Source organism: Symphalangus syndactylus, chromosome 13, assembly GCF_028878055.3.
Source record: "Symphalangus syndactylus isolate Jambi chromosome 13, NHGRI_mSymSyn1-v2.1_pri, whole genome shotgun sequence".
NCBI classification, from domain to species: domain Eukaryota; kingdom Metazoa; phylum Chordata; class Mammalia; order Primates; family Hylobatidae; genus Symphalangus; species Symphalangus syndactylus.
In genome coordinates, this window is record NC_072435.2 from 37811018 (window position 1) to 37823785 (window position 12768).

At 44.6% G+C, this 12768-nt stretch overlaps 2 protein-coding genes across 3 annotated transcripts in view; both read left to right on the forward strand.

Annotated features, from left to right (window-relative positions):
- Window positions 1-11322, forward strand: part of ZNF627 (zinc finger protein 627) — a 35148-nt gene extending 23826 nt beyond the window's left edge. For both annotated transcript variants that reach the window (XM_055239965.2, XM_063616117.1), the window contains one exon: window positions 773-11322. In XM_055239965.2, coding sequence (XP_055095940.1) covers window positions 773-1967 — 1195 coding nt within the window. In that variant the 3' untranslated portion in view covers window positions 1968-11322. The remainder of the gene's footprint in view (window positions 1-772) is intronic.
- LOC129461100 (zinc finger protein 627-like) overlaps window positions 1822-12768 on the forward strand; it is a 67346-nt gene continuing 56399 nt past the window's right edge. Inside the window, exon 1 of the mRNA XM_055239968.2 lies at window positions 1822-1842. The gene's annotated coding sequence lies outside the window, so the exon portion shown is untranslated. The remainder of the gene's footprint in view (window positions 1843-12768) is intronic.

Here is a 12768-nt window from a genome sequence, read left to right on the forward strand (position 1 = left end):
CTGCCTCAGCCTCCCAAAGTGCTGGGATTACAGATGTGAGCCACCATACCTGGCCGTGAATATCATTTTCTTGTCTTGTCTTGTCTTTGTCTCGTCTTTGTCTTGTCCCGTCCCATCCCGTCCCATCTTACAGAGTTTCGCTCTTGTTGCCCAGGCTGGAGTGCAATGGCATGATCTTGGCTCACTGCACCTCTGCCTCCTGGGTTCAAGCAATTCTCCTGCCTCAGTCTCCCGAGTAGCTGGGATTACAGGCATGCTCCACCACGCCTGGCTAATTTTTTTTTTTTTTTTTTTTGTATTTTTAGTAGAGACAGGGTTTCTCCATGTTGGTCAGGCTGGTCTTGAACTCCTGACCTCAGGTGATCCTCCTGTCTTGGCCTCCCAAAGTGCTGGAATTACAGGCATAAGCTACTGTGCCTGGCCATGAATATCATTTTTTGATAATAGGTATGGTTGTGATCTATTGCAGACCATTTAGTCCATTCATGTTCAAACAATTGAGACAGGCATAAAGTGTACACTTTCCCTGGTAATGTTAAAAATGTGAGTCCAAGGCCGGGCGTGGTGGCTCACACCTGTAATCCCAGCACTTTGGGAGGCAGAGGTGAGAGGATCCCTTGAGCCTTGGAGTTCAGGGTTCATGCCTGGGCAACATAGTGCGATTCTGTCTCTGTATTTAAAAAAACGTATATATAAGTCTAATACCTATTAATAAATATAAAATCATTTATAAACAAAACATTAATAATGTACTTCTCATTTTTCTGACAAGTCATATTCCAGAGAGACTCTGTGAAAGTAAAGAAGGTAGTCAAGGTGAAGAAACCTTCAGCCAGATTCCAGATGGTTTTCTGAACAAGAAAACTCCTGGAGTAAAACCATGTGAAAGCAGTGTGCATGGAGAAGTTGGCATGGGTCCTTCATCCCTTAATAGGCACATCAGAGATCACACTGGACGTGAACCAAATGAATATGAGGAATATGGAAAGAAGTCATATACACGTAACCAGTGTGGACGAGCCTTGAGTTATCATCGCTCTTTTCCAGTACGTGAAAGGACTCATCCCGGAGGAAAGCCCTATGATTGTAAGGAATGTGGAGAAACCTTTATTTCTCTTGTAAGTATTCGAAGACACATGTTAACGCATAGGGGAGGTGTACCTTACAAATGTAAGGTGTGTGGGAAAGCCTTTGATTATCCCAGTTTATTTCGTATACATGAAAGAAGTCACACTGGAGAGAAACCTTATGAATGCAAGCAATGTGGGAAAGCCTTCAGTTGTTCCAGTTACATTAGAATACATGAAAGGACTCACACTGGAGATAAACCTTATGAATGCAAGCAGTGTGGGAAAGCTTTCAGTTGTTCCAAGTACATTCGAATCCATGAACGAACTCACACAGGAGAGAAACCCTATGAATGTAAACAGTGCGGTAAAGCCTTTAGGTGCGCCAGTTCTGTTCGAAGTCACGAAAGGACTCACACCGGAGAGAAACTTTTTGAATGTAAGGAATGCGGGAAGGCTTTGACTTGTCTTGCAAGTGTTCGAAGACACATGATAAAGCACACTGGCAACGGACCTTATAAATGTAAGGTGTGTGGGAAAGCCTTTGATTTCCCCAGTTCATTTCGAATCCATGAAAGGACCCACACTGGAGAGAAACCCTATGATTGTAAGCAATGTGGGAAAGCCTTCAGTTGTTCCAGTTCGTTTCGAAAACATGAAAGAATTCACACTGGAGAGAAACCCTATAAATGTACAAAATGTGGGAAAGCCTTCAGTCGTTCCAGTTACTTCCGAATCCATGAAAGAACTCACACTGGAGAGAAACCCTATGAATGTAAGCAATGTGGGAAAGCCTTCAGTCGATCCACTTACTTTCGAGTACATGAAAAAATTCATACTGGAGAGAAACCCTATGAGAACCCTAGCCCTAACCCTTCAGTTGTTCCAGTTCTTTCATGAGCATGAAAGGAGTCACATAGAGAAACCCCATGAAAGTAAGAAATTCGGGAAAGCCTTCAGTCCTTTCTATTTCTTTCAACTACATGAAAGGATTCACAGTGGAGAAAGACCCTGTAAGATAATTGGCTTTAAATTACGAGAGACTTGTGATAGGACAGTAAAACCTAGAGTTGGAGTTAGATCTCTGGATTGTGTTACGTCAGTGCTGGTAGGTTAGGAACTAGATTTCCCAGAATCCATTCCATTTGTGATTCCATGATACAATTCACCAGTAACCGATCTTACATGAGATTTGGAAGTAAGTTAAGAAGGCATTAGTCATGGTTTGGAAGCACCATACAGGGAGACAGCCATGTGAATACAGGCTGTATGGACACCTGCTTCCATCCCATTTTCCTGCTTCTTTGGGTTGCCAATCAAGGGTATCCTCAAAACGACTTAACTTTAATTTTCTTGGAGGTGATATGTTTCCACACAGGTCTCCAGAAGCCCCACGTTGAATATCCATCCACACTTTGGTTTTCCTTCAGACATTATTATGTGTGTACTAGGCAACTAATTCAGACTGTCCTGGTTGGGAATATTCTGTGATGCTCTGACTCCCTTAGTCTGTAGACTGAATTGGCATAAGGTCTAATTTGTGTAGTAATCACCTTTGTTCATACTAGTAGTGACTGTATTCTTGATTCAGCCTTATAGCCACTATGCTGCTGTCAAAACCAACCAGAGGGGAGCTTGTTCTTCTGCTGTACTGTGCAGTGACTGGCCTCATCCAGGACTTTGATGTGAGAATAAGCACTTTCCTCTATCAGGAAATTTCAAGTGTTTCCTGTTACTCATAGCTCAATGTAATGCCTCAGTTCATTTTCAGTTGTTTGATTATACGTGACTAATACGTATTTTTTATTCAAACAAGACTTCTGTACATGTTTCTTCAAAGCAGTTTATTAACTGTCTTCAGTCTTGGATTACATCAAGTTTATAATTTTGGCAAATTGTTAAGACACTGTGAAGTCAGCGTTAACCATGTGCATACAACGTAAGGAATTTTTTCCTCCTCGTGTAAATTTTACTTTTCATGCTTAGTTTCAACTTTTATCTTCAAGTAATTTCTCATCTACTCATAATACCAAAAGTTAAGTCATGCTGTTTTGTGCGCTCTCTTGCTAAAGACTGCAGAGACCATACCTGTTGTCAAAGAGGGTATAATAAATTGTAATAATAATCATGACCACAAACCATAAAGGACTGTGTGATGTATCAGTAAGAGGGTGCTCAGAAGAATTTCTTACAGGTTTTGTGCTTGTTATAGGTTGGTTGATTTTTTTTTTGATATAGAGTCTTGCTCTGTTGCCCAGGCTGGAGTGCAGTGGTGCGATCTCAACTCACTGCAACCTCCACCTCCCAGGTTCAAGCAATTCTCCTGCCTCAGCCTCCAGAGTAGCTGGGATTTCAGGTGCGCACCACCACACCCGGCTAATTTTTGTACTTTTAGTAGTGACGGGGTTTCACCATGTTGGTCGGGCTGGTCTCGAACTCCTGACCTCGTGATCCACCTGCCTCGGCCTCCCAAAGTGCTGGGATTACAGGCATGAGTCACCGTGCCTGGCCAGATTGATTGATTTCTATTCAGGGAAGCAAGATGATTCTCTGTATTTGATGCAGTGATGAGGTAAACTTAATTCTAAACTTGGTAATCATAATTGTTCTTATCCAGAAGGGAAAAGGAATGGAGTGGAGGTAAACGTAATTCATGAGAAATACCACTCAGTCATATTAGTGAGAAGAGGGGAATTTTGGTCATGTTTATGATTTGGAGCATGCTGTCTTTCACCAGTTTTAAAGACATGGTTACAGAATGCCCTTTTTTTGTCTTGATTCATCATAGCCACGTAGGAGCATGGTCTCACATTGCTGGTGTCTGACATGTTTCTCTCCAACAGCGTAAGACTTGGCCTTGCAGTGAGGGGAGGCTGGCTCCTGGACTTGTGGACCAGTTTTTGCCTTACTTATTCTCTGAACACTGAAGTATTTCCTGTGATGTACTGGACACTGTTTTCCATTATGTACCTCAGTTAAAATATGTAAATTTACTTCTTAGCAAGCTGTATAATACTTTTAAAAAGCTCCTTTATGAGTCTAATGAGACTAATATATCTATGCAAATTTTTGGAATGCAAGCCTAGGAAGGAACAAAGTCAGCATCAATATTCCAACCAAGCCTTTCTTGCTCCGATAATATGCTTTTGTTTTTTTGTGTGTGTTTTTGTTTTTTTAGACAGAGTTTCACTCTTATCACCCAGGCTGGAGTGCAGTGGCGCAATCTTAACTCACTGCAACCTCTGCTTCCCGGGTTCAAGTGATTCTCCTGCCTCAGCCTCCTGAGTAGCTGGGATTACAGGTGCCCACCGTCACACCTGGCTAATTTTTTTCATATTTTTAGTACAGACAGGGTTTCACCATGTTGGCCAGGCTGATCTCAAACTCCTGACTTCAGGTGATCTGGCCGCATCAGCCTCCTAAAGTGCTGGAATGGATTATAGGTATGAACCACTGTTCCTGGCATATATGCTTTTGCTTCTAATTTATCAATAGGCCTCTTATGCCAGCACTACAGAGTAAAAACCAACATGCAAAAGTCAGCTTTTTGTCTGTACACTTCCATGGAACAATCCAATCACTTCATTGAAGGTGTCCAGCAAGCTCTTGTTGAGAAAATTCCTGTTGAAACTTCTCAGTGTCAAAAGCCCAGGTATCACGGGATAGAGTAAATCAGCAACCAAACCATGACTGTATGTGGAGATGGCATATTCAGCCCCAGATAATGTATTCACATGAGTGAAGGGTGGAGTCATTGCCTGTCAGATTCTACAGTCATTTGGATTAGAGAGGGCAATACAGAGTTAGGTGCTACTGAATCCAACCACTGACTCCTCCCTCGAAGGCAACACCCACAGTGATAGTGTGGGCCACAGAGTAGAAACCCCACCATGAACATGACTCCAAATGTGATTTTCCCCAGGATGCAGGTGCTGTGTTGGGATGGCCAGTGAAGGTAGGGGACCTTGGAAGCACAGGGTGAGGGAGATGAACAGGATACAGCTGAGCCTGATTATTGGCCTTGACTGTGGGAGTATCTTGATGCTTCACAAACACCCCAGAGAGGACATTATAGCACAGGCTCAAAGAGTGTTCATAAACCAGAAGGCCACCGCTTTTGGAAGGCAGTGATGTGACTTTCTGTCTGAGTCCTGATGCTGTATTTATAGCATACACTGTTCTTCATCTGATTAGAAAAGCAATGCTGGCCAGGCACAGTGGCTCACGCCTCTAATCCCAGCACTTTGGGAGGCTGAGGCAGGCAGATCACCTGAGGTCAGGAGTCCAAGACAAGCCTGACCTGCCTTGGACCTATTGGACTGAACAAAGGGGAGCAAACGCAGGAATAAAAGACGAGACAAAAGAGTATATTTGGAAGAAGGATTGGGGGGCACCTTGCCTCTAGTGGACAAGGGCCCTGAGCTTTACACAGCCCTCCGTATTTATTAGGCAAAAGAAATAGCAAGAAAAGCGGAGGTGATTGTCGGGTAATTGTCAGTTGGCCGTTTGGTTCACAGCAGGCTTGTGAGACTGCATCCTTTGGACAAAACGCACTAATTTTCTCAGTAGATAACTTCAAGGTGCCCAGTGCCAGGGAGTGTTGTCCCTCAGCAAACCTTTTGGTGGCAGGGCAGTGAGTTTGCCCACATCCTGCATTCATGATAAACAGTTTGCTGTTTGATCCCATATAGACTCCAGCGGAATGCTGAGTTGGTCACGTCCCACGGGCCTTCAGCTCCCTGCATATCCCCCTTTTTGTTTATGTATTAATTGAAAGAATGTAAGGCCAGGCTGAGCAGCTCTCATTATCCGATTGGCGGTCCATCCAATTTTACAGAAAACGTAGCATTAGAACTGTGTCGTGACTCTGTTAGGCCTTCTCTCTATCTTTGCACTCAGGCTCAGCTGGCTCATGGCTCTTACTGGAGGGACCAGGCCCATGGTTGGCCACCCTGGGTTCCTCCCATCTCCTGTTCCATGGTCGCACGCACCTTGAGGGCACCCACACGGTTTGTCCATCTCCTGTAGAAACACAAGCATACCCTCTTCCCCAAGTCAGTAAATCCACTGGACTTTTCCATTGCCCTTCTTCCAGGGATTTCCATAACACTTTCAGATAAACTTTCCTCTTTTCGTCTAACACTTGCCAATGTCTTTCTGCTGGAGTCTTACCATCTGGACCAGGAGTCAAAAATTTAAAGTAAATAAGGCTAAATGTAGTCTTGATTGAGGTGGTAGTTGGCCTCCTATACCCCCTTTTTGTTTTTTCAACATGCGTTGTAATGTTTGATGTGCCCATTCTATAATGCCTTGTCCTCTAGGATTATAAGGAATTTATTTCTATTTTATGGGTTATAGCCCAAAGCTGTCAGAAATCCTGGTGTCCTAGCCCTTTTCTATATGTTTTTTTTTTTTTTTTTACTATATGTTTTTTTACTATATGAAAAGCATGGCCAGTATAAGTGTTAGTTTTTAATTGTTTAGGTATTCCCATATGAGCAAATGATGACAGACGATGTCACCATACATGACCAGCTGTCTCACCTGTTTGGCATGTAGCATGCAGCATATGAGAATAAGTGAAATAAATTAAGTAGTTCTGGGTCTAGTGTACTTTTAACTGTAGCAGTTTCTATGTGACTGGCTACATTTACAACATAAGCTGAATCACAGACAATGTTGATAGGATCTGAAGCTGTGAGCTGTAAAAACCTGAATGACTGCAATTAGCTCTGAGTGTTGAGCTGAAACCCCAGAGGTCATTATTGTTTTGGGACCTTTTTGGAATAACAAATACTGGAGAATTCCAGGGGCTAACTGACTTTTCTTTTCTTTTTTTTTTTTTTTGAGACAGAGTCTCGCTCTGTTGCCCAGGCTGGAGTAAAGGTCTGCCTCCCGGGTTCACACCATTCTCCTGCCTCAGCCTCCCGAGTAGCTGGGACTACAGGCACCCGCCACCACGCCCGGCTATTTTTTTTGTATTTTTAGTAGAGACGGGGTTTCACCGTGTTAGCCAGGATGGTCTCGATCTCCTGACCTCGTGATCCGCCTGCCTCGGCCTCCCAAAGTGCTGGGATTACAGGCGTGAGCCACCGTGCCCGGCCTGCTAACTGACTTTTCTATATGTCCTGCGTTCAATTGCTCTTTTACCAACAGATGAAGTTCATCTAGCTTCTTTTGTGTTAGGGGCATTGATCCACCCACGCAGGTTTGTCACTGAGCCATTCTAATGGTAAGGCAGTGGGCAAAGGAGAAATATCAAATATCAATGACCCCCATCAGAAATCCTGGTGTCCTAGCCCTTTTCTATATGTTTTTCCAGTTACTGATATCGGGTTAGGATTTCATTGTAGAAATTTCCCTAAACCTTTTTCACTCAGATATCCTATGTTCTTCAGCATTTTAAATCCTGGGTTATCAAAGTTTTCATTTGTAAGTCTCCTATCCCATGCTGTAAGTAAGTCTCGACCCCGTAAATTGATGGCTATATTTGCAACATAAGGCTGCAAAGTCCAGAGCGAGCTTAAAGTTGTAAAAGTTCTTAATAAATAAACAGAGTAACCTGATAGGCCGGGCGTGGTGGCTCACGCCTGTAATCCCAGCACTTTGGGAGGCCGAGGCGAGCGGATCACAAGGTCAGAAGATTGAGACCATCCTGGCTAACACAGTGAAACCCCGTCTCTACTAAAAATACAAAAAATTAGCCGGGTGAGGTGGCGGGCGCCTGTAGTCCCAGCTACTTAGGAGGCTGAGGCAGGAGAATGGTGTGAACCCGGGAGGCGGAGCTTGCAGTAAGCGGAGATCGCACCACTGCACTCCAGACTGAGTGACAGAGCGAGACTCCGTCTCAAAAAAAATAAAAAATAAATAAACAGAGTGACCTTAGCTCTCTAAGTGCTAGTAAACTCAGATCGAGTGATTGAATTATGTGGTCTCTACTAGCCTGAGGCTTTTCCGTGTTTACCAGACCCATCAGTAACAGTGTTAAAGCATTAGGTATGGGGGAGTGCAATACCGCTTCGAATTGCCTTTTACTTAAACGAATCCTGATGATCATCAGGGTCATAACTTAGCATTGGGACTGCATTAATCATTAAGATTGCTAGCTGAAATAAGTAATAAGTTTAAAAAAATCTGAACGCATCTCTGGAAGCAGAGACTTAAATGATATACTTTGATCATGTGCTTAAAGCCACGGGTGGAATAGCTTAAATCTTGTCATTGAGTTTTCCGGCTGACCAAGTTTATGGACTTTAATCTGGCAGTCTTGAAAACAGCGACTCACTGGCTGGGGAACTCAATTTAGGACTCTTTTAGCAAGTACAAATCACACTATCTGTAATCAGTGGGTAAGACCGTCATTCATGCATAAGTTTTCACTACAGTTAACTTTTCTTCACTTTCTGAGAAGGACACAACATTTTTACCTTCTAATTTAACAAATATCATTTAATTAGGTTTAAAGTTCTCCTTTAAAGGATAATGTGTGGTTTTACATGCCTAGCTTTTAATTACTCATTAACTAATTCGTGGGCCCTCTGTAATCTCTTTGCCTTCAGAGGTTACTGTTTTACTTAAATTGAATTTGGAAAGCTACGTCAGGGGTACGAGAGAGATAACAGTGGCCATTATTAGAAAAGAGGTTTTTCAAATTCTTACGTTTTACTTAAATCTTAGCAGAGAATCATAGTCTGGGACGTACGTAACACATGAAATTTTGCTATGGGCTGCCCACAGAGCCAGAGGGCTGCGGTGCAGGTCCTGGGCGGCGGCCGCATTGTACTTCCTCAGGTTTTGCCTGTGTCTGCGCGGCTCCCTCCCTCCTTTGCCGGGGGTGGGTCATGCTGCCCGCCTGGGCGGACCTTGTCGGCTTGGTCGCCGCGAGCTTTTCTGCTGCTGAGCCTTTTCTTCTGCCCACCGCTTCCTTGGTCGCGCGGTTTCGGCTTCTAATGCCTTTTTTCTTTTTTTTTTTTTGAGACGGAGTATTTGCTCTTGTTGCCCAGGCTGGAGTGCAATGGCGCGATCTCAGCTCACCGCAACCTCCGCCTTCCAGGTTCAAGCGATTCTCCTGCCTCAGCCTCCCCAGTAGCTGGGATTGCAGGCACGGGCCACCACGCCCGGCTAATTTTGTATTTTTAGTAGAGACAGGGTTTCTCCATGTTGCTCAGGCTGGTTTCGAACTCCCGACCTCAGGTCATCTGCCCGCCTTGGCCTCCCAAAGTGCTGGGATTACAGGCATGAGCCATTGCGCCCGGCCTTTCTTATCTTTTTATAGACATACACGTGCTTGCCTTGCCGATTTTGCATTACTGAGCAGGTTAAGAGCTCTCCTTCTAATGCTGCCTGCTTAAGACAGGGATTGATAGCTGTAGCGTATCATCTGTCCTTTTTCCTATCTATTGGAGGAGGAGGCTTAGGTAAGACCTCTGTTTCCTCCTTGTTATTTTGGCCCAGTGATATTGGGGCTGAGGGAAGAGAAGGTGATAAGGCAGGTGACGTTTTTTCCTCCTTCCTCTTTTTAGGTTCTTCTGTGTGTAACTGAGCCAGGACTGCTCTAATTAAAGCCCATAACGTTAAAGATTTTACTGGGACCTGACGCCTTTGCACCTGATGTTGTTTAAGATTTCTCCCCACTCGTTCCCAGAGTTCTAAGCCTAGCGTTCCTTCTTCCGGGAACCATGGGCTTTGTACTCCATTATTGACCATACTAGTTTTTAATTCCTTCAACAACTTAAATTCTAGTGGGGTGTGTTCATGAATAAACTGCTGTGGATTATTTGAATCGGGCCTTACGGAAATAGGAAAAGCGCAAGATCCTAAAGGGCTCTCCAGCTATGGCAGCACAGTGTAAAATTATTGGGGTCTCTATTTCTGCTACTGAAGGAAGCGGTACAGATGTTTCAGCAATTGGAGGAGGCGATATAGGCCAATTTTTATCCTCCCTCACCTGTTTTTTATTTTCAGTTGGCGCTGTGGGTGGGACAACAGATTCTTTCAGATTTTTAGACTCAGCCTGCTGTCCCGCAGAATAATAAGGAGATAATGGCAGAGGTACAGTATGAACTAAACTCCAAGTGGAGAAAACTGAAGAATCAACTTTAAAACCTTTTTGATGAGCCTGTTTTAATCCTTCTTCTGCTCTGTCCCAATTTTCCACATAAAGAGTGTCTGTCTGTGGAAACCATGGGTGATGCGTTAATAACCGTTTGTGGCTTCTGCAGGAGGTTAGTTAGTGCCTGCGAATTAACCTGAGCTCCAGACTGTCTCAACAGAACTTTAAGCAAGTGCACATAAGGTTTTTCTTCAGTAGACAAATTTTTCCCCTTGTTACCCTGATTCAGAAAACTTCCCCTTCCCAGTACTTCTTTAAAGCACTGCCCCCAGTACGTCTTTAGGGCACTGTTATATACGCAGGCTCGTCCTGGAGTCCCCGTGCATCTTGTCAATTTCAGTTCCTCTGCTCCAGCAGACCTTCTTCGTTCACGTCCTCGTAGTCCCGTGTTCGGACTGTCGCCTGTTCGAGTGCCACTTATAGAGCTCCCGATCCTGTCGCTGTTTGGGGTGCCATTATGTAACTCGCACGGACCTAGGGAGACTGAACAAAGGGGGTCGAACGTGGGAATAAAAGACAAGAGACGAAAGAGTATATTTGGAAGAAGGGGTGGGGGCGGCACCTTGCCTCTAGTGGACAAGGGCCCCGAGCTTTACACAGCCCTCTGTATTTATTAGGCAAAAGAGATAGCGAGAAAAGCGGGAGTGATTGTCGGGTAATTGTCAGTTGGCCGTTTGGTTCTGTTTGGTTCACAGCACGCTTGTGAGACTGCATCCTTTGGACAATAGGCACTAATTTTCTCAGCAGATAACTTCAAGGAGGCCAGTGCCAGGGAGTGATGTCCCTCAGCAAACCTTTTGGTGGCAGGGCAGTGTGAGTTTTCCCACAACGTGCATTCATGATAAACAGTTTGCTGTTTGATTATATAGGCTCCTCCGGAATGCTGAGTTTGTCCTGTCCCAGGGGTCTTTGGCTCCGTGCGCTGACCATCATGGAGAAACCCCGCCTCTACTAAAAATACAAAATTAGCCAGGTGTGGTGGCGTACGCCTGTAATCCCCACTACTTGGGAGGCTGTGGCAGGAGAATCGCTTGGACTCTGGAGGTGGAGGTTGCGGTGAGCTGTGATCACGCCATTGCACTCCAGCCTAGGCAAAAAAAGGGAAATTATGTCTCAAAAAAAAAAAAAAAAGAAAAAAGAAAAGCAACGCTGCAGTTTGTAAGTTTCAACAGTTTAGAATTAACAGTTATTTTGGCAATCTAGGACTCATTCTTCACTCTGGCTGCAGACAGAGCTACGGATAGGGAATGTCACACATATTTTTAAGGTTATGTTGTCTTCTACGTTAAATGGGTAAATGGAGTACATTTCCACTTTGTGTTTCCATATGCAATGGAAGGCCAAGGCAGCAGAATCCCTTGAGGCCAAGACTTCAAGACCAGCCTGGGCAATATAGTCAGACTGTGTCTCTACAAAATAAATTTTAAATTGTTTATATAATTTATGAGATTCCAGTGTCATGCTGTCAGCTAATATTAGGAAATTAGTAGGTGTGACTGTGGTATTCTGGTTATAAGAAATGCTTCAATTTTTTTTCTTTATTTTATTTTTTTTTTGAGATGGACTTTCGCTCTTGTTGCCCAGGCTGGAGTGCAGTGGCGTGATCTCAGCTCACTGCAACCTCTGCCTCCTGGGTTCAAACGATTCTCCTGCCACAGCCTCTCAAGTAGCTGGGATTACAGGCATGCGCCACCACACGCAGCTAATTTTTGTATTTTTAGTAGAGACGGGGTTTCACCGTGTTGGCCAGGATGATCTCCATCTCTTGACCTCGTGATCCGCTCGCCTCAGCTTCCCAAAGCACTGGGATTACAGGCATGAGCTACTGCGCTCAGCCTTTTTTTCCTTTTTTTTTTTTGAGACGGAGTCTCGCTCTGTCGCCCAGGCTGGAGTGCAGTGGCGCGATCTCGGCTCACTGCAAGCTCCGCCTCCTGGGTTCACGCCATTCTCCTGCCTCAGCCTTCCGAGTAGCTGGGACTACAGGCGCCCACCATCACACCTGGCTAAATTTTTGTATTTTTAGTAGAGACAGGGTTTCACCATGTTAGCCAGGATGGTGTCGATCTCCAGACCTCGTGATCCGCCCGCCTTGGCCTCCCAAAGTGCTGGGATTACTTACAGGTGTGAGCCACCATGCCCGGCCTTTTTTTTTTTAAACAGAGTCTCGCTCTATCACCCAGGCTGGAGTGCAGTGGCATGATCTCGACTCACTGCAACCTCCACCCACCAGGTTCAAGCGATTCTCGTGCCTCAGCCTCCTGAGTAGCTGGAATTATAGGCGTGTGCCACCATGCCTGACTAATTTTTGAATTTTTGGTAGAGATGAGGTTTCACCATGTTGGCCAGGCTGGTCTCAAATTCCAGACCCCAAATGATCTGCCTGCTTTGGCCTCCCAAAGTGCTGGGATTACAGGTATGAGCCACTGTGCCGGCCTCAGAAATGCTTCCATTCTTGAGATGTGAAAATTGCCTTTTTAGATATACATTTAAAAAAAAATAGAGATGGAGTCTTACTATGTTGACCAGGCTGGTCTCGAACTCCTGGCATTAAGCGATCCTCCCATCTCGGCCCCCCATAGTGCTAGGATT